The sequence below is a fragment of the Ranitomeya variabilis genome, chromosome 2, assembly GCF_051348905.1.
Source record: "Ranitomeya variabilis isolate aRanVar5 chromosome 2, aRanVar5.hap1, whole genome shotgun sequence".
Taxonomy (NCBI): domain Eukaryota; kingdom Metazoa; phylum Chordata; class Amphibia; order Anura; family Dendrobatidae; genus Ranitomeya; species Ranitomeya variabilis.
Window position 1 is genome coordinate 14,498,159 of NC_135233.1, and position 26,024 is coordinate 14,524,182.

The 26,024-nt window shown below is 46.5% G+C and overlaps 1 protein-coding gene across 6 annotated transcripts in view; it reads left to right on the forward strand.

Annotated features, from left to right (window-relative positions):
• DNAH8 (dynein axonemal heavy chain 8) overlaps positions 1-26,024 on the forward strand; it is a 411,047-nt gene that overhangs the window by 283,469 nt on the left and 101,554 nt on the right. For all 6 annotated transcript variants that reach the window (XM_077282008.1, XM_077282010.1, XM_077282011.1 and 3 more), the window contains 10 exons: positions 353-566; positions 1,324-1,433; positions 1,758-1,921; positions 2,370-2,559; positions 2,650-2,772; positions 3,275-3,405; positions 5,883-6,036; positions 14,488-14,652; positions 15,734-15,960; positions 16,971-17,089. In XM_077282008.1, coding sequence (XP_077138123.1) covers positions 353-566; positions 1,324-1,433; positions 1,758-1,921; positions 2,370-2,559; positions 2,650-2,772; positions 3,275-3,405; positions 5,883-6,036; positions 14,488-14,652; positions 15,734-15,960; positions 16,971-17,089 — 1,597 coding nt within the window. The remainder of the gene's footprint in view (positions 1-352; positions 567-1,323; positions 1,434-1,757; positions 1,922-2,369; positions 2,560-2,649; positions 2,773-3,274; positions 3,406-5,882; positions 6,037-14,487; positions 14,653-15,733; positions 15,961-16,970; positions 17,090-26,024) is intronic.

Here is a 26,024-nt window from a genome sequence, read left to right on the forward strand (position 1 = left end):
AACCCCATTTTCCTCTATCAAATAGACTAATAAATTAAAATGAAAGCAGCATTTTATTTTTACTGATATCAGACTGATTCCTTGAATTGCCCCTCACCAGTGTTTGAGTTTGTCAAGTGGGGGATTGTCCACCGTGCGTACACAGCTTCTATAAGAAATAAAGGCGTTCATTAGGTTATAACTGATTTATAGGATATGGGCACCCTGTATTCACCTTCCTAAAAAAAAGTAGCATCACGTCCCTTTAACTTATCGAATCCCACAATGGTGGTCAGATCGGAGGCAGACCGACCCCTCTATGAGCGGCTTTACCTCACACGTCTCCACTAATAATGTGTTCCTTTTACTGCAGACGACAAGTGAAGCAATTCGCCAAATGATAGAAATGAAAGGGATGTATAACCTGGAGAAGCCCGGAGAGTTCAAAACTCTGGTGGACGTGCAGATCATCGGGGCCATGGTGCATCCGGGAGGAGGACGGAGTGACATCCCGCAGCGTTTAAAGAGACACTTTATGACTTTCAGCTGTACATCACCCTCCGATGCATCTATTGATCACATATTTGGTAAATCTTATTACTATTTTTTTCTGTGTTTTCCTCATTGTTGTCTGCAGTTTCCTGGCTGAGAGCTCGATCACACTTGCGATGTAAAGAGACGAGTGCGGTCCAAATAAAAAATCATATTGCACTCGGCCCAATGTTACTCTGTAGGGCAGCTCATATCTGCAATTATTTTCTCATGCCGATTCTGCAGCACCCTGCAATTGCATCTTAGATTCGGATTGCACACACCCATATGAGTCTGTCGGTGCGGGTGAAACATTAGCACGGCTGTTGGATGTCACCCGAGTGCAGTGTGATTCCCACGGACGCCAGTAACGGAGGAGATGGAGACATTACTTTCTCCACCTCTCTGCAGCTGTGCTGCGATTCTCTGATACGAGCGCATCGGAGCACAGATCACTGACACTCGGCTCCCGCTCCCAGCAGAGCTAGAGCCGAGGGTCATTAGGATATTGCATCTGGTGCTCTCGCATGGGATCTGATACACTAATGGGACTGCGGCCTGACCCTTGTGTACTAAGAGTTTTCAAGTTCTCTTGTTTACTTTCAGAAGCTGAAAACCTCCAGCGACCTTGTACTTGTCACAGCTGAGCGTTTGTTACAGTTTACTCAATTTTCTGTGGGCTAAAAATGTTATACCATCATTTTCCCGTCGTCTCCAGCATTCATACCTGTCGTCTTCGGCATTCATACTCGTCGCCTCCATCATTTCTACCTGTTGTCCCCAGCATTCATACATGTCGTCTTTGTTTCACAGGAGCCATAGGCTGCGGACACTTTAATTCCAGTAGAAACTTTAGAAGGGAAATCTGCAATTTGGTAAAGAAATTGGTGCCAGCAAGCAGAGCGGTGTGGCAAATGACAAAGGTGAGTGATACCGAATATAGTCTCCTATCAGAAACATGGACTGTAAGCGATAGTGCACATACATATACGTGTATATATATATATATATATATATATATATATATATATATATATATATATATATAGATTTTGTAACAAATAAATGACAACTTCAAGTCCCAAATTCAGATAAAAGATGTTCATCACGCAGAAGGCTTGTAGTAATGACCGAGGAGCATAGTGTAATAGTGCCCTGACTATGGGAGCGGACGCATCTCAGAATTACTGCATTAGTGACTGTTGTGTCCTCTCCTGATGTAATACATGATGTTCATTATCCCACAGGTGAAAATGCTTCCTACACCTTCCAGATGTCACTACATCTTCAGTCTACGAGACCTTTCCCGAATTTGGCAAGGAATGTTGGCTATCAAGGCAGAGGAGTGCACTACTGCACCCATCCTCCTTGCTCTTTTCAGGCATGAATGTCAGAGAGTTATTGCCGACAGGTAAGAAACTAACATTTATTGCTACTCTTGGGTCAGTTTATGAAGCTTCTTTTTCCATAAGTATCATTCGATATCTTCACTGCGGCCGATGGGAGTAAAAAAGATTCTAGGAAATGATTTTCAGGTCTGAACAACCCCCTCCTTTTCCATTATCATGGAGTAGGGTCTCTGTACATGAAGGATCACCAGGTCTGAGCATTACAGGAGCACTCGTACATTTCTGGGCGCGCTGTGCTATGTCCTACCTTTCCTGCAGATCCTCCATGATCTTCTGCTATTATAAGAAATCCTCTCCAAATGGGTCTACCTAGAAGTTCCCCGACATTCACAGCATGAAACATTGGTCAAACCTTTTAACACTTAAAACTTTCCTTTTGCGTCCATTGTTGGTCATTACCATAACTGAACAGTGTGGATGTCTGCAGTAACAATTCTCCGTGTGTTTCAGGCTTGTGTGTTGTGAAGACCATGGTTGGTTTAATAAATCTCTCACACAAGTCCTGCGAGAACTGGTGGATCCACACTTAGTGTCAGCAGTACAACATGATTTCTGTTTTGTGGATTTTCTGAGGGAAGCGCCTGAACCTGCTGAATATGAAGAAGTCAGTGTACTCGAAGCCCCAAAAGTATACGAGATGGTAATGTGACCTCTGATAGAGCGATATCTGCACCGTAAGACGTAAAGTGTGTGACTGCTGCAGCTCACACCATCATCGCTTTTATTTCAGGTTCACAGCTTAGAAGTTTTGACTGAAAAACTGAAGCAATTTCAAAACCGTTTTAACGAGGCCGTGTCGGGATCTCCGAGGGATTTGGTGTTTTTCAATGATGCAGTGATGCATATTATTAAGGTAAACGTCAATGGCAGCAGGAGTCCAATGTGTACAAGTAACCCCAGTGTTACAGCTATGGTAAGGCAGGTGTAGGGGCATTATATTGTCCCAGTTATAACCCTGCAGTTCTCAGGAACCAGACTTCCATCACCCTATAACCCAGAGTTTACTTCTGTCGAGCCTCAGGGACCCCGGGGCAGTAGAAGTCGCAAAGAAAATGACACAAGTTACACCATAATTTATATTTACCCCAAAACAGTGCAAAAAATATTACATATTGTACCGCATGAAACAAAGCCTCATGAAAAAATAAAAGCATTATGGCTGCTGAAAAGAGGAGCGTTGAAAAAGGAAAAAATTGTCATTAAAAGGATAAATGTTTGATGTGCTTTTTTGTGTATTTCTTATGTGTTTAGTTGTTAGAGTAATAATCTCCCTCATTGTCCATTGTGTCTTCTTCATTTTGGGCTATTGTCCTGCGATATAATTAATTCCACCGCTGTCATTATATTTCCCACAGATTTCACGCATCCTCCGCACCCCCGGCGGCAATGCCCTGCTGATAGGAGTTAGTGGGTCAGGAAAGAGAAGTCTGTCCCGACTGGCCTCATTTATTGCAGGATATAAAACATTCCAGATTGTTCTCACAAGGTAAATGTTGCTATAGGTGGTGTATAACTTGCTGACTGTTTCCACCAATACATCGTGCAGGAACTGTATGATTATTACTTGTGTGAAAGCGGAGTAATGAAGAAAGATCCATATGACTTCCATACATGCAAGCTGCTATGTGCTCCTTCGTGTTATAAGGGCTTTGACTCCTTCCCTTTTATTGACAAATGTTTTATCTTGATTGTTCTCACGGTTCACAGGGAGGAAATCTTTATCATCCACACCGCTCACACCAATTTGTCATGAATCGGGGTTGTTTGGTTGCCCCTGGTTCCTTTCTGAAGGGGATTTATCTATATCCCACTTCCCAGTTCTGATTTGGAACTTGCAAATCTCTGGCGCCCCCCTTACCCTCAGGTCAGATGGGGTACTGCACCTAGGATAATTAGTCGCCATAAAGGCTGCCTTGCTTTGTACTGGCTAATGAGCACACTGCAGCGAGGGCTAAATAACTACGCCCACTCAGGCGGGAACAATAATTATCAACACCGTCCGTCGCTACAAAACCTCCCAAACGCACAGGACAAATCCGCTGCCACCAGCTCCGATTTCTTAATTAATAACGGGTCTGGAGCCCACCCAAATTTGTAGCGTAATACACCTCAGAGGACGTGACAGAACGTTATAGAGCAAGGAGAAACTAAGCTAGTAATTTTATGTATTTTACTCCAAAAAAAGGTAGGCAGTGTTTGCAGAAGTATTAAAAGGTATTATAAAAGTAAACAAGTATCGTATGTACAGTGCAATTACAAAAAAAATGGGATTAAAGTTGAAAAACACTTACATTTTGTTTGTATCATTCCATCTCATGGCTGACCGTGTGCTGTGGTGTAGGGGCACACATCTAGATGCATAACACACCTGTCTCGCAGCTAGACCCAGGACAAAAGACTCGTGAAGACTGATGTCGCACACACTTATCTCCCAGCCCAAGGCACTCCCCCTGTGATGACCTCGCTCAGAGGCTCAATGCCCCCTTTCTTAGAGTTATGACAAACCATTTCTATACATAACTCGCTGTATGAACCTCGTATAAGAACGACACAATGATCAGGATGTTAACCACGTCAGGGGGGTTCTTTTAAGAAAAAACTTCATAGTTACATGACCTGCTTACGGAGAAATCTGCTCCTTGCAACTCGTTTAGGGTTTAGCTCCTAGCGATTTCAGTGAGCTATAGATCTCTCGATGGACATACGGAATATATAATCCTTATATCTCTAGCCATAATCGGTGCCAGTATATATAACTTTAAAAAGATTAAAAGAGTCCCATGCAGTTTGGGAAGTGGCTGTACCAATTTTGGCTGGTATTAGGCGGGAGGGGGAATGAGGGGTTTAGACAGAGATTGGCTTTCGCAGCACAGAGTCATAAAAATTCATCAGTTAATGCTGTTGGCTGGTCTCACATTACAGCGAGATAGCAGGGAGAGGAAACTGCAGCTGAGAGCTTTGTATGTGTAATTGAAGTAAGCAGAACTTCTTCCTATTTCCTGACAATTGCTTTATTTAAAAAGATTTTCTCCTGTGCCGACTATCACTGGGCCGCAGTGAGTGCAGGGTCATGGTGGCTGGAGTGACTAGTTCTGTGGCTGGTGCTAGGGCGCACTAACCTCCGCACACCGCACACTGCACGCTCAGTATTGACTTCTGTTGGGGCTGATTCTATGGTTAATCTTCCAGGGGAGGATATAGCTGCATGTAAAGGGTTAATCTAAATCTCTTGCTGCATAGAGAACATAGCCAAAACACAGTGAAAGGACTGTGACTACTGCACTCTGCTCCACCCTCACTCTATACCACTCTAATGCTGCACTCTGCCTCACCCTCACTCTACACCACTCCAATACTGTACTCTGCCCCACCTCACTCTACACCACTCCAATACTGCACTCTGCCCCACCTTCACTCTACACCACTCTAATGCTGCACTCTGCTCCACCCTCACTCTATACCACTCTAATGCTGCATTCTGCCCCACCCTCACTCTACAGCACTCTAATGCTGCACTCTGCTCCACCCTCACTCTACACCACTCCAATACTGCACTCTGCCCCACCTTCACTCTACACCACTCTAGTGCTGCACTCTGCCCCACCCTCACTCTACACCACTCTAATGCTGCACTCTGCCCCACCCTCACTCTACACCACTCTAATGCTGCACTCTGCCCCACCCTCACTCTACATGACTCTAATGGTGCACTCTGCCCCACCCTCACTCTACAGCACTCTAATGCTGCACTCTGCCCCACCCTTACCTTACACCTGTCATCTTTGTATCAGCCTTATATCCATGCCATGGATGTTTTTTTTGCCATACTTGTCCTGTGCAATCGTCCTGCAATCTTACAAGTGTTTTATTATACTATGAAATAATGATAATTGTGAGTAATTAGCTGCTGACATCTCTCCTTCATATGCAACAGAAATCCGATTAATCCCATCTCGTCCCCAGATCTTACGGATTATCTCACCTGTTGGAGGATATAAAGCTGCTGTATAAAACGGCTGGAGCCGACGGCATAGGAATCACATTTATTTTTACAGATAGTGATATTAGAGAAGAATCCTTCTTGGAATATATTAATCATATTCTTTCTTCAGGAGAGGTGAATCTCTGATAATTAAAATAATAATAATTTTATTTATGTAGCGCCAACATATTCCGCAGCGCTTTACAAATTATAAAGGGGACTTGTACAGACAACAGACATTACAGCATAACAGAAATCAGTTCAAAATAGATACCAGGAGGAATGAGGGCCCTGCTGCTCGCAAGCTACAAACTATAGGAAAAGGGGAGACACGAGAGGTGGATCTGATCTGTACACATAGCAGCTAAATCAGAATGATCCCAATATCGGATGGTTAAAGAGTAACTACACTTTCATAAAACGTTCACCGTCATTGAGACGGATTAGATGTTTTTCTTAGTGTAGGTCCAGGTGCTGAGACACCAACCCAGTGCTAAAGATCAGGGCAGAAACGCTCAACCAGCTCTCCCATTAACTTGTAATGTTGGGAATAACCCCTAACCATCTATCATAAGGATGGGTGATGACTTGCAGAGTGCTGGGGAGTCTGCTGAGACCCCGACTGATCCAAACTACAAGGCTCAGAATTGCGCCATCTTATTATAGCGGTGATCACACACGTGCACCTCTGCTCCATTTATTCTCTCTGGTACTGATGGAGATGACGGAGCCACCACTCAGATCTAACATGGGCATATGAGAGCCCTTCTCCCTGGACTGTGAGGCCAGAAGCCACTGTGGCTCTCCTCATTATCTGAAGACTAGCCCACATACTTATAGGGGTTATCCTAAAATAAATGTTGCACTTTTGGGCATGACAATGCATTTACAGCTCCTCAACTGCCGCTGTATTCGCGAAATAGCAGCACCCCTTCTCCCCACCCCCAGCTGATTGACAAGTTGTGTTCTCTGGTACATTGACAGTTAAGTTATTAGGAATCCTGTTGTGAATTCTGCTTTTGGGTTCCCTCCGGTGGTGGTAGGTGGTAATGCAGTTGTCCCTGGGTTTCAGTCCTGGTCAGGTGTTTCTTCTTCCAAAAATATCCACAGCAGATAATACAAAAAGTTCCACAATCTAACTAAAGACATGGAATGTATATCTGCCACTCCAGAGAATCCAACAAGACTGAGAAAATACTGACACAATCTAAGCTGGACAAGAAAACACAAAAGAATAGCACTGAATCATGAAGCACACAGCATGTGTGCCACAGAAAAAAAACCAGACACTTATCTTTGCTGATTTGGCAGAAAGGCAGGAGGAACCAGGCAGAGGTCCAACACCTCCCAACAACAATTGACAACTGGCAAGGACTAACGAATCCTGCACACCTAAATACCCCAGTCAGAACTGCAATCAGCAGAAACACCTGACCAGGACTGAAACCCAGGGACAACTGCATTACCACCTACCACCACCGGAGGGAACCTGTTATGACCCCAATGGCGAGGGTCTCAGAGGAACGTGGAAATCTGCAGAATACAAAAATCCAGCTCATAGGGCAGTGGTAACTGGGTTGACCATATATCTACTCCTAACGCCAACACTAGAAGTAGCCGGGGATCATTCCTACGTTGATTCTAGATGACACGCGCCAGCCGGAGAATCTAGCTACCCCTAGTAGAGGAAAACAAAGACCTTTCTTGCCTCCAGAGAAGGGGACCCCAAAGCTGGATAGAAGCCCCCCACAAATAATGACGGTGAGGTAAGAGGAAATGACAAACACAGAAATGAACCAGGTTTAGCACAGAGAGGCCCGCTTACTGATAGCAGAATAAAGAAAGGTAACTTATATGGTCAACAAAAACCCTATTAAAATCCACACTGGAAATTCAAGAACCCCCGAACCGTCTAACGGTCCGGGGGGAGAACACCAGCCCCCTAGAGCTTCCAGCAAAGGTCAGGATATAGATTTGGAACAAGCTGGACAAAAATACAAAACCAAAACAAATAGCAAAAAGCAAAAGGCAGACTTAGCTGATATAACTGGAACCAGGATCAGTAGACAAGAGCACAGCAGACTAGCTCTGATAACTACGTTGCCAGGCATTGAACTGAAGGTCCAGGGAGCTTATATAGCAACACCCCTAAGTAACGACCCAGGTGCGGATAAAAGGAATGACAGAAAAACCAGAGTCAAAAAACTAGTAACCACTAGAGGGAGCAAAAAGCAAATTCACAACAATACCCCCCCCTTAGTGAGGGGTCACCGAACCCTCACCACGACCACCAGGGCGATCAGGATGAGCGGCATGAAAGGCACGAACTAAATCGGCCGCATGAACATCAGAGGCGACCACCCAGGAATTATCCTCCTGACCATAGCCCTTCCACTTGACCAGGTACTGAAGCCTCCGCCTGGAGAGGCGAGAATCCAAGATCTTCTCCACCACGTACTCCAACTCGCCCTCAACCAACACCGGAGCAGGAGGCTCAGCAGAAGGAACTACAGGCACAATGTACCGCCGCAACAAGGACCTATGAAATACATTGTGAATAGCAAACGACACAGGAAGATCCAGACGAAAAGATACAGGATTAAGGATTTCCAATATCTTGTAAGGCCCAATAAAACGAGGTTTAAATTTGGGAGAGGAGACCTTCATAGGAACAAAGCGGGAAGAAAGCCATACCAAATCCCCAACGCGTAGTCGGGGACCCACACCGCGGCGGCGGTTGGCAAAGCGCTGAGCCTTCTCCTGTGACAACTTCAAGTTGTCCACCACATGATTCCAGATCTGCTGCAACCTATCCACCACAGAATCCACCCCAGGACAGTCAGAAGGCTCCACATGACCCGAAGAAAAGCGAGGATGGAAACCAGAGTTGCAGAAAAAAGGCGAAACCAAGGTGGCGGAACTAGCCCGATTATTAAGGGCAAACTCAGCCAACGGCAAGAATGTCACCCAATCGTCCTGATCAGCAGAGACAAAACACCTCAAATAAGCCTCCAAAGTCTGATTGGTTCGCTCCGTCTGTCCATTAGTCTGAGGATGGAAAGCAGACGAAAACGACAAATCAATGCCCATCCTACTACAAAAGGATCGCCAGAACCTGGAAACGAACTGGGATCCTCTGTCTGACACAATATTCTCAGGGATGCCGTGCAAACGAACCACGTTCTGGAAAAACACAGGAACCAGATCGGAAGAGGAAGGCAGCTTAGGCAAAGGAACCAAATGGACCATCTTGGAGAAGCGATCACATATCACCCAGATAACAGACATGCCCTGAGATAGCGGAAGATCAGAAATGAAATCCATGGAGATATGTGTCCAAGGTCTCTTCGGAACAGGCAAGGGCAAGAGCAAACCGCTGGCACGAGAACAGCAAGGCTTAGCTCGAGCACAAGTCCCACAGGACTGCACAAATGACCGCACATCCCTTGACAAGGAAGGCCACCAAAAGGACCTGGCCACCAGATCTCTGGTGCCAAAAATTCCCGGGTGACCTGCCAACACCGAGGAATGAACCTTGGAAATGACTCTGCTGGTCCACTTATCCGGGACAAACAGTCTGTCAGGTGGACAAGACTCAGGCCTATCAGCCTGAAATCTCTGCAACACACGTCGCAGATCCGGAGAAATAGCTGACAAGATAACTCCATCTTTAAGAATACCAACAGGATCAGCGACTCCAGGAGCATCAGGCACAAAGCTCCTAGAAAGAGCATCGGCCTTCACATTCTTTGAACCTGGTAAATACGAGACAACAAAATCAAAGCGGGAGAAAAACAATGACCAGCGGGCCTGTCTCGGATTAAGGCGTTTAGCAGACTCGAGATACATCAGATTTTTGTGATCAGTCAAGACCACCACACGATGCTTAGCACCCTCGAGCCAATGACGCCACTCCTCAAATGCCCATTTCATGGCCAACAACTCCCGATTGCCCACATCATAATTTCGCTCGGCAGGCGAAAACTTCCTAGAGAAAAAGGCACAAGGTTTCATAACAGAGCAACCAGGGCCTCTCTGCGACAAAACGGCCCCTGCCCCAATCTCCGAAGCATCCACCTCAACCTGAAAGGGAAGTGAGACGTCAGGCTGGCACAAAACAGGCGCCGAAGTAAACCGGCGTTTCAACTCCTGGAAAGCCTCCACGGCAGCAGGAGCCCAGTTAGCTACATCGGAGCCCTTCTTGGTCATATCCGTCAAAGGTTTCACAATGCTAGAAAAATTAGCGATAAAACGACGGTAGAAGTTAGCGAAGCCCAAGAACTTCTGAAGACTCTTAACTGACGAGGGCTGAGTCCAATCAAGAATAGCTCGGACCTTGACTGGGTCCATCTCCACAGCAGAAGGGGAAAAAATGAACCCCAAAAAGGGAACCTTCTGCACACCAAAGAGACACTTTGAGCCCTTGACAAACAAAGAATTTTCACGCAAAATTTTAAAGACCAACCTGACCTGCTCCACATGCGAATCCCAATTGTCAGAAAAAAACAAAATATCATCCAGATAAACAATCAAAAATTTATCCAGATACTTCCGGAAAATGTCATGCATAAAGGACTGAAAAACTGAAGGCGCATTGGAGAGCCCAAAAGGCATCACCAAGTACTCAAAATGACCTTCGGGCGTATTGAATGCGGTTTTCCATTCATCACCTTGCTTAATGCGCACAAGGTTGTACGCACCACGAAGGTCTATCTTGGTGAACCACTTGGCACCCTTAATCCGGGCAAACAAGTCAGACAACAGCGGTAAAGGATACTGAAATTTGACAGTGATCTTATTTAAAAGTCGATAATCAATACAAGGTCTCAAAGATCCGTCCTTTTTAGCCACAAAAAAGAATCCCGCACCAAGAGGGGAAGAAGACGGACGAATATGTCCTTTCTCCAGAGACTCCTTGATATATGAACGCATAGCGGTATGTTCAGGTACCGACAGATTAAACAGTCTTCCCTTAGGAAATTTACTGCCTGGGATCAAATCTATAGCACAGTCACAGTCCCTATGAGGAGGCAGTGCACTGGACTCAGACTCACTGAAGACATCCTGATAATCAGACAAATACTCCGGAACTTCCGAAGGCGTAGAAGAAGCAATAGACACAGGCAGGGAATCCCCATGAATACCACGACAGCCCCAACTTGAGACTGACATAGCCTTCCAGTCAAGGACTGGATTATGGGTCTGTAACCATGGCAGCCCTAAAACAACCAAATCATGCATTTTATGTAAAACCAGGAAACGTATCACCTCGCGGTGTTCAGGAGTCATGCACATGGTAACCTGTGTCCAATACTGCGGTTTATTTGCTGCCAATGGTGTAGCATCAATACCCCTAAGAGGAATAGGATTTTCTAATGGTTCAAGAGTAAAACCACAGCGCTTAGCAAATGAGAGATCCATGAGACTCAGGGCAGCACCTGAATCTACAAACGCCATGACAGGATAAGATGACAGTGAGCAAATCAAAGTTACAGACAGAATAAATTTAGGTTGCAAATTACCAACGGTGACAGGACTAACAACCTTAGCTATACGTTTAGAGCATGCTGAGATAACATGTGTAGAATCACCACAGTAGTAGCACAAGCCATTCCGGCGTCTATGAATTTTCCGCTCATTTCTAGTCAGGATTCTATCACATTGCATTAAATCAGGTGTCCGTTCAGACAACACCATGAGGGAATTTGCGGTTTTTCTATCACATTGCACCGAATTAGGTGTCTGTTCAGACAACACCATGAGGGAATTTGCGGTTTTGCGCTCCCGCAACCGCCGGTCAATTTGAATAGCCAGTGCCATAGTATCATTCAGACCTGTGGGAATGGGAAAACCCACCATAACATTCTTAATGGCTTCAGAAAGGCCATTTCTAAAATTAGCGGCCAGTGCACACTCGTTCCAATGTGTCAGCACGGACCATTTCCGAAATTTTTGGCAATACACTTCAGCCTCGTCCTGCCCCTGAGACATAGCCAGCAAGGCCTTTTCTGCCTGAATCTCAAGATTGGGTTCCTCATAAAGTAAACCGAGCGCCAGAAAAAACGCATCAAGATCAGCCAATGCCGGATCTCCTGGCGCCAGCGAAAAAGCCCAATCCTGAGGGTCGCCCCGTAAGAACGAAATAACAATTTTTACTTGCTGAGCAGAATCTCCAGATGAACAGGGTCTCAGGGACAAAAACAATTTACAATTATTCACGAAATTCCTAAACTTAAACCTGTCTCCGGAAAACAGTTCAGGAATCGGTATTTTAGGTTCTGACCTAGGATTTCTGATAACATAGTCTTGTATGCCCTGCACACGAGTAGCCAGCTGGTCCACACTTGTAATCAAGGTCTGGACATTCATGTCTGCAGCAAGCATAGCCACTCTGAGGTAAAGGGGAAGAAGAGAAAAAAAAAAAAAAAAAAAACTCAGAATCTTCTTTCTTATAATCCCTCTTCTGCAATGCATTAAACATTTAATACGGGCCTGGCAAACTGTTATGACCCCAATGGCGAGGGTCTCAGAGGAACGTGGAAGTCTGCAGAATACAAAAATCCAGCTCATAGGGCAGTGGTAACTGGGTTGACCATATATCTACTCCTAACGCCAACACTAGAAGTAGCCGGGGATCATTCCTACGTTGATTCTAGATGACACGCGCCAGCCGGAGAATCTAGCTACCCCTAGTAGAGGAAAACAAAGACCTTTCTTGCCTCCAGAGAAGGGGACCCCAAAGCTGGATAGAAGCCCCCCACAAATAATAACGGTGAGGTAAGAGGAAATGACAAACACAGAAATGAACCAGGTTTAGCACAGAGAGGCCCGCTTACTGATAGCAGAATAAAGAAAGGTAACTTATATGGTCAACAAAAACCCTATTAAAATCCACACTGGAAATTCAAGAACCCCCGAACCGTCTAACGGTCCGGGGGGAGAACACCAGCCCCCCTAGAGCTTCCAGCAAAGGTCAGGATATAGATTTGGAACAAGCTGGACAAAAATACAAAACCAAAACAAATAGCAAAAAGCAAAAGGCAGACTTAGCTGATATAACTGGAACCAGGATCAGTAGACAAGAGCACAGCAGACTAGCTCTGATAACTACGTTGCCAGGCATTGAACTGAAGGTCCAGGGAGCTTATATAGCAACACCCCTAACTAACGACCCAGGTGCGGATAAAAGGAATGACAGAAAAACCAGAGTCAAAAAACTAGTAACCAGTAGAGGGAGCAAAAAGCAAATTCACAACAGGAACCCAAAAGCAGAATTCACAACAGAATCCTCTCTGTTCTCAAGAGCGGAGGGATTCACATTTTATTTTAGGTGTGGAGTCTAATTTACTGCAGTCTAGGTACCTAGGTGTGGACGATGTGAGCAGGCTCCAGGCTTTACCCCCTGCATGTGACGCTTTGAAGATGGCTGGACCGCCGGTTTCGACCAGCCTCAGAGTCTCTGCACTGCTCCCATTGTTGAGAAGTCTAAGCTGCCTTTGTTACTAGCTTGGGCGAGAGCACAGTGTGACCAGCGGGACGACCATGCCACCACCTCGTACCGCCCAAAGCTGGCAAGGCAGGAAGCCGGTGGCCAGGAACGGCGATCTCCTGAAGCTACATCATGATACAACCCTCTTATCCCCTGGTGACTCCTGTAAGAAAGTGCGGGGTGAGAATCTATATTATGGCCAGCGTCCACAGAGGTACGGGGATTAAAGATTGATGCAGTGAAGCTGCAGCTGTACCAATGAGGTGGATGGAATTCACACACTAAAATGAGCAATAATGTGCCCAAACCACATTAAGGGTATGTTTCCACGTTCAGGAAACGCTGCGTGTTTGACACTGCGTAGAGCCGCAGCGTCAAACACGCAGCGTCCAGATGTTCCAGCATAGTGGAGGGGATTTTATGAAATCCCGTCTCCACTATGCGTGGTAACATGCATCCGGCGGCCCTGCGATTCCGGACATGCGGCGCGTCTTTTAAGATCGCAGCATGTCCGTATACCTTGCGGCGCCGCCGCAATGTAAAACACAGGGCCCTATGCGTGGGGTGCGATGATGCTGGATGTATGCAATAAACATATCCGACATCATTGTGTCTGCAGAAGGGGGCGGAGATTAGGGCGGAGCGGGTTTGCCGCTCCATCCAAACCGCCGGCCATCCTGAACGTGGACACGTACCCTTACAGGTGCGTTGGTTTTTCCAGCAGAAATTTTTAGTTATTGTTATGTAAATAGTTATTGGGTATTGACCTCCAAGTTTCGAGGTCGACGTTTTATGCGATCCAGTAAATGTATACTGAGATGACAAGTCAGAATGTGTGGTTAGGTGTATGTGAAATATGTAACCACATTGTAACATTGCTAGGCAGTCATGGGAATGAACACTACTAATTCATACATTGTTGCTTTTAATTTTGTAGTGTAATAACAAAGTGTACTCCTGTTTATAGACATGGAAATGTGTTTGTTCTTATGTATATTTTCAATAAACAAAGTAAAAAAAAGCAATAATATGTCAATGTTCACATTATTATGAAACTGAGATTAATTCTTTACTTTCACTCATCACTTTTCTCAAAGGTTCCCAGTCTGTTTTCTCGGGAAGAACTGGCAGAGATCACCGAGTCTTTGCTACCAGTAATGAAGAGGGAATTTCCACATCACCCTCCAACCTTTGATCATTTGTATGATTATTTTATATCCAGGTGTAGGAGGAACCTGCATGTCATACTCTGCTTCTCACCTGTAAGTATGAATGGACGTCATCTAGTGAAATTCTGGTACTTTTAGTAATAGCACAGTCACTTTTACCCTACAATATACAGTGGATATAAAAAGTCTACACACCCCAGGTAAAATGTCAGTTTTTTTTCTTGTAAAAAAAAATCCTTCCAAGAAGAACAATTTCAGGATTTATTCCATCTTTTATGTCGTCCATAATCTGTATAACTCCATTGAGAAACAAACTCTCGCCTCCTTAAATCAGCATTCACTCATATTACAGTTGCCTATTAAAGTCTATGAAGAGGCAAAGTGGAGGGTGGAGCAGAGTGAGAGAGTAAAAAGTTGCTGCTCAAGTTGGTGCATCTCTCTGCCTAAGTTTCTCACTGCAAAACTTGATTCACAGCTACACTGCACAGTACTGCTCTATAATGGTCTCCATGTTGCTGCTGTCTTCTTGTAAGCGTATTAGCTCAACCTAGAGTAGTTATAGTTAAAGTTTCACTTCTCAAAACTACAGTGTTATGTCCTCCATGCTGCTTTCTAGTAATTGTGTATATCACTCCAGAACTGGACTCACAGCTATACTGCTCAGTACTGCTGTATACTGTCCTCCATGCTGCTGCTGACCCTAGTGAGAAGAAATATACAATTCACAAGTGCCGGAATGCAGAAACAGGTTTATTATAACCGCTATGTTCCTGGGGGTTTGTGACAAGGAGCTGATTATTTCACACTGTCGCAGTACAGGATTGTGATGTCTGTGTGATGTTGGGAGTGCTCAGTAGCACAGCATGTAAATTAATATGCTTCTGAGAGCATGGCAATACCATGTTAATTTACTTGATGTGGGTGACAAAACATTATATAAATGTGATCCTACATGCATGGGCATATCCGGGTATACAGGTCTATAGTGTGCGTGCTCTTCCAGTAAGTAATCTGGTAGACTAATAGTGAGGCTTCCTAGTTGTCCCTTATTACAGACAGAGGTATAAATGGATGATCAGAGCCCGCTGTGTACAGATATAGTGATTGTGGACGCTCTGGTCCATCTGTTTTGGGGAACGTTCCTGATTTACCTGTATCTATTTGTCCCGTCCAGGTTGGTGACAAGTTCCGGATGCGATCTTTGAAGTTTCCAGCTCTCATCTCCGGCTGCACAATGGATTGGTTCAGTCAATGGTCGATGCAAGATTTACTAGAAGTCTCCGGTCACTGCCTGTCAGGCTTTCAGATCGCATGCAGCTCTGAAGTCAAATCCCATGTGATAGAGGCGATGGGTGTAATTCATGACAAGATGTCAGAGATTTGTGCGAGTTACTTTCACCGGTAACTGACAGTGATTCCTACTAAGAGTATTTTACCTGTGATTCCAGCATATTGATGATATCCTGTCTAATCACGAGGGTCCATCCACTGACCCTCCCCAGCTCCCAGAACAAAGACCAGAAGTCTTATATATTACTGTGTCATAGAAGAGAAGGGCCCCCCGGAGCCAGAATGTGCTGCTGCCCCTCTTCCTGTGCATCAGATCTGGCCCCTATGGTCAGACATCGATGAGATTCCCTCAGTGTAGAATAATACTTCCCTGGTCCTCCATATTTCCACCACACATTGATGGCAGGGCTTGCAGGGGGTCGGCCGAGGTCCTGTCCTTACCATTATAGAATTGGGACAGGTGTATGAGATATATCATATCTCCTCATATTAGTGCGGGGTCTGAGAAGAGCACAGCAGTCCTGATCCCCCTAAAGAGCAAGCGTGTAAGAAGTTGGAGATAAGTGGCTGCCAGATAAGGCCACCTCGAGATATGACCACCTCCGATTGTGGTCACTTCGAACCTGGTCTCCTCCCGAACGTGGCCACCTCTCAACCTGGTCACCTCCTGAACGTGGCCACCTCCGATTGTAGTCACTTCCGAACCTAGTCTCTGGAATATGGCCACCTTCAAACCTGGTCACCTCCTGAACGTGGTCATCTTCGAAGCTGGTCACCTCCCAAACGTGGCCACCTACTGAACATGGCCACCTCCAGACATGGTCACCTCCGGACACGGTCACCTCTGGACGCAGTCACCTCCGAACATGGTCACCTCCCAAACGTGGCCACCTGCAGATATGGTCACCTCCGGACGCAGTCACCTCCAGACATCGCCCCCTCCGGACGCGGTCACCTCCAGACATGGTCACCCCCAGACATGGTCACCTCCGCACACGGTCACCTCCACAAGTTGTCAATGTGTCCCCCATTAATGAATTGGATTTGTCAATATAAATCTGCTGCTAATGCAGATCTGGCTATTTCTTCTTATCTAACAGCTCATTATTATTTCCCCTCAGATTTCGGAGGAGGACCTATGTAACGGCAAAGTCATATCTGTCATTTATTAACGGCTACAAAAGCATCTACGCTGAAAAATGGAAACATATCACTGAGCAGGCCGAGCTCATGAACAAAGGTGAGAGGGTTAATCGCCCCCAGCAGCAGCTTTATCCACAGTGCGGCTGTTTTATTCCATCTCTCTATGTTATTAGACACTTATAAAATGTCCCAGATTTATCACAGCTTCCATACTGCTTGATACTTTTGGAAATCCAATAGTTGGCTCACTTTGGTCTGCTATGTTACGCCAAATTTCAGTGCAATTCTGCCGCACAGTTTTGGGCCTTAGGCCACTTCTAAATGCTATCCTTCCCGCCTTGTGGAGTGTGATGTAAAATGTGTCAGGTGCAGAGTATAAAAGACGTCACAAAGTAAACCTCAGCGCAGGCAGATGTGGCCGAGTAATTAGTCCCAGTGTGCTAGGAAATATTGTCACATTTTTGTTGGTTCTTTTTTGGTCTTGTTTTTTTTGTAACAACAAACGCTGCAGTAGGCCAGTCTCACACGTCCAGATAATTCCGGTACCGGAAAAATCAGTACTGGAGTTATCCGTGTCCGTGAGCTCACGTGGCACATCAGTGTGGCACACGTGCGGCAGCCGTGTGCCGCCCGTGTGCCGACTGGGTACCACACGGACCGTGCAGGAGACAGCGCTAGAGATAAGCGCTGTCCCCTGCTTCTGGTGCTGAAGCCGGAATTCATTCCTTCTTCCCAGAAGCGTTCGCTGGAGAGAAGGAATGAAAAATCATTGTTTTTTTTGTTTTTTTTTGTGTTTAACCCCTTCATGACCCAGCCTATTTTGGCCTTAATGACCTTGCCGTTTTTTGCAATTCTGACCAGTGTCCCTTTATGAGGTAATAACTCGGGAACGCTTCAACGGATCCTAGCGATTCTGAGATTGTTTTTTCGTGACATATTGGGCTTCATGTTAGTGGTAAATTTAGGTCGATAATTTCTGCGTTTATTTGTGAAAAAAATGGAAATCTGGCGAAAATTTTGCAATTTTCACATTTTTAATTTTTATTCTGTTAAACCAGAGAGTTATGTGACACAAAATAGTTAATAAATAACATTTACCACATGTTTACTTTACATCAGCACAATTTTGGAAACAACATTTTTTTTTGCTAGGAAGTTATAAGGGTTAAAATTTGACCAGTGATTTCTCATTTTTACAACAAAATTTACAAAACCATTTTTTTTAGGGACCACCTCACATTTGAAGTCAATTTGAGGGTTCTATATGGCTGAAAATACCCAAAAGTGACACCATTCTAAAAACTGCACCCCTCAAGGTGCTCAAAACCACATTCAAGAAGTTTATTAACCCTTCAGGTGTTTCACAGCAGCAGAAGCAACATGGAAGGAAAAAATGAACATTTAACTTTTTAGTCACAAAAATGATCTTTTAGCAACAATTTTTTTATTTTCCCAAGGGTAAAAGGAGAAACTGGACCACGAACGTTGTTGTCCAATTTGTCCTGAGTACGCTGATACCTCATATGTGGGGGTAAACCACTGTTTGGGCGCACGGCAGAACTCGGAAGGGAAGGAGCGCCATTTGACTTTTTGAATGAAAAATTGGCTCCAATCTTTAGCGGACACCATGTCGCGTTTGGAGAGCCCCCGTGTGCCTAAACATTGGAGCTCCACCACAAGTGACCCCATTTTGGAAACTAGACCCCCCAAGGAACTTATCTAGATGCATAGTGAGCACTTTAAACCCCCAGGTGCTTCACAAATTGATCCGTAAAAATGAAAAAGTACTTTTTTTTCACAAAAAAAATATTTTAGCCTCAATTTTTTAATTTTCACATGGGCAACAGGATAAAATGGATCCTAAAATTTGTTGGTCAATTTCTCCTGAGTACACTGATACCTCACATGTGGGGGTAAACCACTGTTTGGGCACATGGTAAGTCTCGGAAGGGAAGGAGCGCCATTTGACTTTTTGAATGAAAAATTATCTCCATCGTTAGCGGACACCATGTCGCGTTTGGAGAGCCCCTGTGTGACTAAACATTGGAGCTTCCCCACAAGTGACCCCATTTTGGAAAGGAGACCCCCCAAGGAACTTATCTAGATGCATAGTGAGCACTTTAAACCCTCAGGTGCTTCACAAATTGATCCGTAAAAATGAAAAAGTACTTTTTTTTCACAAAAAAATTCTTTAGCCTCAATTTTTTAATTTTCACATGGGCAACAGGATAAAATGGATCCTAAAATTTGTTGGACAATTTCTCCTGAGTACACCGATACCTCATATGTGGGGGTAAACCACTGTTTGGGCGCATGGCAAGGCTCGGAAGGGAAGGCGCGCCATTTGACTTTTTGAATGGAAAAGTAGCTCCAATCGTTAGCGGACACCATGTCGCGTTTGGAGAGCCCCTGTGTGCCTAAACATTGGAGCTCCCCCACAAGTGACCCCATTTTGGAAACTAGACCCCCCAAGGAACTTATCTAGATGCATAGTGAGCACTTTAAACCAACAAGTGCTTCACAGAAGTTTATAACGCAGAGCCGTGAAAATAAAAAATAATTTTTCTTTCCTCAAAAATGATTTTTAGCCCAGAATTTTTTATTTTCCCAAGGGTAACAGGAGAAATTGGACCCCAAATGTTGTTGTCCAGTTTGTCCTGAGTACGATGATACCCCATATGTGGGGGTAAACCACTGTTTGGGTGCATGGCAGGGCTTGGAAGGGAAGGCACGCCATTTGGCTTTTTGAATGGAAAATTAGCTCCAATCATTAGCGGACACCATGTCGCGTTTGGAGAGCCCCTGTGTGCCTAAACATTGGAGCTTCCCCATAAGTGACCCCATTTTGGAAACTAGACCTCCCAAGGAACTAATCTAGATGTGTGGTGAGCACTTTGAACCCCCAAGTGCTTCACAGAAGTTTATAACGCAGAGCCATGAAAATAAAAAATATTTTTTCTTTTCTCAAAAAATTTTTTTTAGCCCTGAATTTTTTATTTTCCCAAGGGTAACAGGGGAAATTTGACCCCAATAGTTGTTGTCCAGTTTCTCCTGAGTACGCTGATACCCCATATGTGGGGGTAAACCACTGCTTGGGCACACGTCGGGGTTCGGAAGGGAAGTAGTGACGTTTTGAAATGCAGACTTTGATGGAATGCTCTGCGGGCGTCACGTTGCGTTTGCAGAGCCCCTGATGTGCCTAAACAGTAGAAACCCCCCACAAGTGACCCCATTTTGGAAACTAGACCCCCAAATGAACTTATCTAGATGTGTGGTGAGCACTTTGAACCCCTAAGTGCTTCACAGAAGTTTATAACGCAGAGCCGTGAAAATAATAAATACGTTTTCTTTCCTCAAAAAAAAATTTTTTAGCCCTGATTTTTTTATTTTCCCAAGGGTAACAGGAGAAATTTGACCCCAAGATTTGTTGTCCAGTTTCTCATGAGTATGCTGATACCCCATATGTGGGGGTAAACCACTGTTTGGGCACATGCCGGGACTTGGAAGTGAAGTAGTGATGTTTTGAAATGCAGACTTTGATGGAATGCTCTGCGGGCATCACGTTGCTTTTGCAGAGCCCCTGATGTGCCTAAACAGTAGAAACCCCCCACAAGTGACCCCATTTTGGAAACTAAACCCCCAAGGGAACTTATCTAGATGTGTGGTGAGCACTTTGAACCTCTAAGTGCTTCACAGAAGTTTATAACACAGAGCCGTGAAAATAATAAATACGTTTTCTTTCCTCAAAAAAATTTTTTTAGCCCTGATTTTTTTATTTTCCCAAGGGTAACAGGAGAAATTTCACCCCAAGAGTTGTTGTCCAGTTTCTCCTGAGTACGGTGATACCCCATATGTGGGGGTAAACCACTGTTTGGGCACTTGCCGGAGCTCGGAAGTGAAGTAGTGACGTTTTGAAATGCAGACTTTGATGGAATGCTCTGCGGGCATCACGTTGCGTTTGCAGAGCCCCTGATGTGCCTAAACAGTAGAAACTCCCCACAAGTGACCCCATTTTGGAAACTAAACCCCCAAGGGAACTTATCTAGATGTGTGGTGAGCACTTTGAACCCCCAAGTGCTTCACAGAAGTTTATAACGCAGAGCCGTGAAAATAAAAAATCATTTTTCTTTCCTCAAAAATAATTTTTTAGCCCGCAATTTTTTATTTTCCCAAGGGTTACAGGAGAAATTGGACCCCAAAAGTTGTTGATCAGTTTCTCCTGAGTACGCTGGTACCCCATATGTGGGGGTAAAGCACTGTTTGGGCACACGTCGGGGCTCGGAAGGGAGAGAGCACCATTTTACTTTTTCAACGCAAGATTGGCTGGAATCAATGGTGGCGCCGTGTCGCGTTTGGAGACCCCCTGATGTGCCTAAAAAGTGGAAACCCCTCAATTCTAACTCCAACACTAACCCCAACACACCCCTAACTCTAATCCCAACCCTAACCACAACCCTAACCCCAACACACCCCTAACCCTAGTCTTACCCCTAATTCCAACCCTAAGGCTATGTGCTCACGTTGCGGATTTGTGTGGATTTTTCCGCAGTTTTTGAAAAATCTGCAGGTAAAACGCACTGCGCTTTACCTGCGGATTTACCGCGGATTTCCAGTGTTTTTTGTGTGGATTTCACTTGCGGATTCCTATTATGGAGCAGGTGTAAAACGCTGCGGAATTGCACAAAGAATTGACATGCTGCGGAAAATACAACGCAGCGTTTCCGCGCTGTATTTTCTGCACCATGGGCACAGCGGATTTGGTTTTCCATAGGTTTACGTGGTACTGTAAACGTGATGGAAAACTGATACGAATCCGCAGCGACCAATCCGCTGCGGATCCGCAGCCAAATCCGCACCGTGTGCACATAGCCTAATTCTAACCCTAATTCTAACCCTAATTCTAGCCCTAAGTGCAACCCTAGCCCTAAGTGCAACCCTAAGTGCAACCCTAAGTGCAACCCTAGCCCTAAGTGCAACCCTAAGTGCAACCCTAAGTGCAACCCTAGCCCTAAGTGCAACCCTAAGTGCAACCCTAGCCCTAAGTGCAACCCTAAGTGCAACCCTAAGTGTAACCCTAAGTGCAACCCTAGCCCTAAGTGCAACCCTAAGTGCAACCCTAAGTGCAACCCTAGCCCTAAGTGCAACCCTAAGTGCAACCCTAAGTGCAACCCTAAGTGCAACCCTAGCCCTAAGTGCAACCCTAAGTGCAACCCTAGCCCTAAGTGCAACCCTAAGTGCAGCCCTAAGTGCAACCCTAAGTGTAACCCTAAGTGCAACCCTAGCCCTAAGTGCAACCCTAAGTGCAACCCTAAGTGCAACCCTAAGTGCAACCCTAGCCCTAAGTGCAACCCTAAGTGCAACCCTAAGTGCAACCCTAGCCCTAAGTGCAACCCTAAGTGCAACCCTAGCCCTAAGTGCAACCCTAAGTGCAACCCTAAGTGCAACCCTACCCCTAACCCTACCCCTAACCCTACCCCTAACCCTAACCCTAATGGAAAAACAAAAATAATTATATTTTCTGTATTTTATTATTATCCCTACCTATGGGGGTGATAAAGGGGGTGATTTATTCACTATTTTTTTTATTTTGATCGCTGTGATAGAACTTATCACAGCGACCAAAATGTGCAGGAACGAATCTGCCGGCTTGCAGATTCGGCGGGCGTACTGCGCATGCGCCCGCCATTTTCCAAGATGGCGGCGCCCATGAAGCAGACGGCCGGACACCGGGAGGGACATCGGAGCTAGGTAAGTATGGGAGGGTGGGACCGGAACACGGGGGGGGGATCGGAGGACCTGGGGAGCGGACAGGAGGACCGGGGGAGCCGACAGGAGGGAGGAGGGGAGCGGAACGGAGATCGGGGCAAAAAGGACGACTGGGGGGGCGATCGGTGGGCTGGGGTGGGGGCAGATCGGGGTCTCCAGCCATGGCAGATGCTATTGCAGCATCGGCCATGGCTGGATTGTAATATTTCACCATTTTCATAGGTGAAATATTACAAATCGCTCTGATTGGCAGTTTCACTTTCAACAGCCAATCAGAGCGATCGTAGCCACGGGGGGGTGAAGCCACCCCCCCTGGGCTGAAGTACCACTCCCCCTCTCCCTGCAGATCGGGTAAAATAGGAGTTAACCCCTTCACCCGATCTGCAGGGACGCGATCATTCTGTGACACAGCATATGCGTCACAGGTCGGGAAGGCACCGACTTTCATGACGCATACGCTGTGTCACAGGTCGGGAAGGGGTTAAAATAAAGATCCTTGTTACCACCCCCCTCCCACCCCCTGTGCGCCCGCCCGCTGGAAATAAAATACTCACCTGGCATTCCTCTCAGCGCCGCAGCTTCTTCCTGTATGAGCGGTCATGTGGTACCGCTCCATTACAGTGATGAATATGCGGCTTCACCCCTATGGGAGGACCCATTGACTTTAATGGGTCCTTGTGATCCGTGCGCTCCCACGAACACTGACATGTCTCCGTGTTTTGCACACGGACACACGGTCCGCAAAAAATCAATGACATCTGCAGAGACACATTGATTTTAATGTGTCTACGTGTGTCAGTGTCTCCGGTACGTGAGAAATCTGTCACCACACGTACCGGAGCCACTGACGTGTGAAACCGGCGGTAAGATGTAAACTGGCAATCAATAAGGAGTTGTGAGACGCAATACAAACGTTACATTTCTCCTACGCCTCATTGGGGGACACAGGACCATGGGTGTTATGCTGCTGCCACTAGGAGGACACTAAGTAAACAGAAAGATTAACTCCTCCTCTGCAGTATACACCCCTTCACTGGCTACAATTTCCCAGTTCTTGCTTAGTGTCTGTAGGAGGCACTTGGGTCTATTTCTAGACCCCAATTTTCTTATTTTAATTTTTATTTTAATTTTAATTTTCTGTAAATTTTTTTTTTTTATTTAACGGAGTGAAGGGGGCGACGGTTCCTTTTTTTATAGGGCCCGCTCTCCCCCGAACCAGCAACAGGCGAGCACGGCGAGTATACTCCCCGTCCCTCTCCTGCGACGCTGGAGCACGCCAATTTTACCGGGGCGACGGTTCCCACTTGGTCCCGATCTCCCTTCCCCCCTGCTGCGGCGAGCACACAGAGTCCGCTCTGATGTACCTCTCCGGGGGCCCCACAGACAAGGCCCACTGTGGCGTTGCACAGGGTTATTCCAATGCCCTGCAACATCTTCAGAAGGCTTCACCGCCGCACATAAGCTGAAGAGGATCTGAATGTGAGGAAGTGCAGCGCACAGCTGACAGGGGGGCCGGCTACCGGAGGGCACTGTAAGTACACATCCCTCCTGCCCCCCGAAGCTCAGGGGGGCGCCGGCGTTACCTGCGGGAGTCCCTGGGGAGAGGCGCCGGCGGTCGGGGACCTGCGCTGTCAGCGACGCTCTTTGCGGCCTCACCGCCGCACATTGCCGGGCAGGCCGGAAATTTAGTCCCCGGCTTTTCGGCCCGAGTAGGCCTCAGTGGGCAGGTACCTCCCACGGCCGCAAAACCCGCCCCCCTTTTTTCGGCGCTTCTCGTCTGGGACGAGAGGCGCCCCGCAGTTCTCGGGGGCCATATTTCTTCTTCTCTGCAAGGTGGCCCACGCATCCACCTGCAGCCCAAGAACCGCCACGGCTCATCCCTCCCCGGGGACACAGACACAGGATCGTGGGTAAGCTGCTTCAAGAAAGCTTAACCCTTTCCCTGCATACTACCCCGCTCTGTCCCTAAAAGACACTATGTCTCAATCCAAGGAGACCAAAAAGGGTAACAAGAAGCACACAGTGTTTTTCACTGTTTGTGCCACTTGCAATGCGGCGCTGCCCCGAGCTTACAGTAGCCCGCTGTGTGCGGATTGTGTCACAGCCTCTGTGCAGCCACCTCCCGCCGCCGCCGATATCGCCGCCGAGGCCGCAGCCGTCGATCCTGTAGAGCCTAGTCCCCCGGAGTGGGCAGCTACTCTGTCACGGTCCGTGGCTTCCTGGGTCAGGGCAATTGACTCCCTCCGGGGCCCCCCTCCAAGTCAGACCGCGGAGGATTCTGACGACGGTACGGATCCATCCTCCAGCAGGGGGCGTACTCTGTCACTTTCTACCCGGGGTTCTAGAAAACGGGTTCACGTTTCGTCCCCTGACCATAGGCCAACGAGTCCTTCAGCGCCTGCAAGCTCTGCTTCCCGGTCCCCTTCCCCAAACCCAAACGACTCTGAATATGAGTCCGACAATTCCTACTTTAAGGAATCCTCTCCCTCCCAAGAGTCTCTCGACTCTCTCATCGAGGCAGTCAACCAGACCCTGAAGGTGACTGAGGACTCCGTATCCGCACCCGAACACGCGGTGTCATTCAAAAAGACTAAACGGGTTCAAAAGGTTTTTGTCTCTCACCCTGAGTTTAAGGAGATTGTACAAAAACATAGCGACCGTCCAGATAAACGCTTCATGGGGCAAAAGTCCATCGAGGCCAAATATCCTTTTTCTCGGGAACTGATCAAGGACTGGCTGCAGTCCCCTTCAGTGGACCCGGCTGTGTCACATCTCGCGTCAAAAACCATCCTGTCTCTCTCTGACGGTTCCTCCGTTAAGAACCCCTCTGACCGCCAGATTGACTATCTGGCTCGCTCCGTCTTTGAGGCCACAGGAGCCTCTCTCTTCCCTTCCTTCGCCGCCTCTTGGGTGGCTAAGGCTATGGTCTCTTGGACTGAGACACTTTCCTCGACCATCCAAGTTAGTGACTTATCTCCAGAAACCATCAATCTGGCTAACCAGATAGCTCAGGCCGGGGACTTCATGGTCAGCGCCTCAATAGACGCAGCTAATTGCGCCACACAGGCAGCTGCCAATGCAATCTCCATCAGGAGAGCCCTGTGGCTCAGGGATTGGCGAGTAGATTCGGCTTCCAAGCGTTCTTTGACAGCCCTGCCTTACCAGGCTGGTCGGTTATTTGGAGAAAAATTAGACCAGATGATCTCGGATGCCACCGGAGGAAAAAGTAAATTTCTCCCCCAGCAAAAGCCTACCCGGCCTTTTCG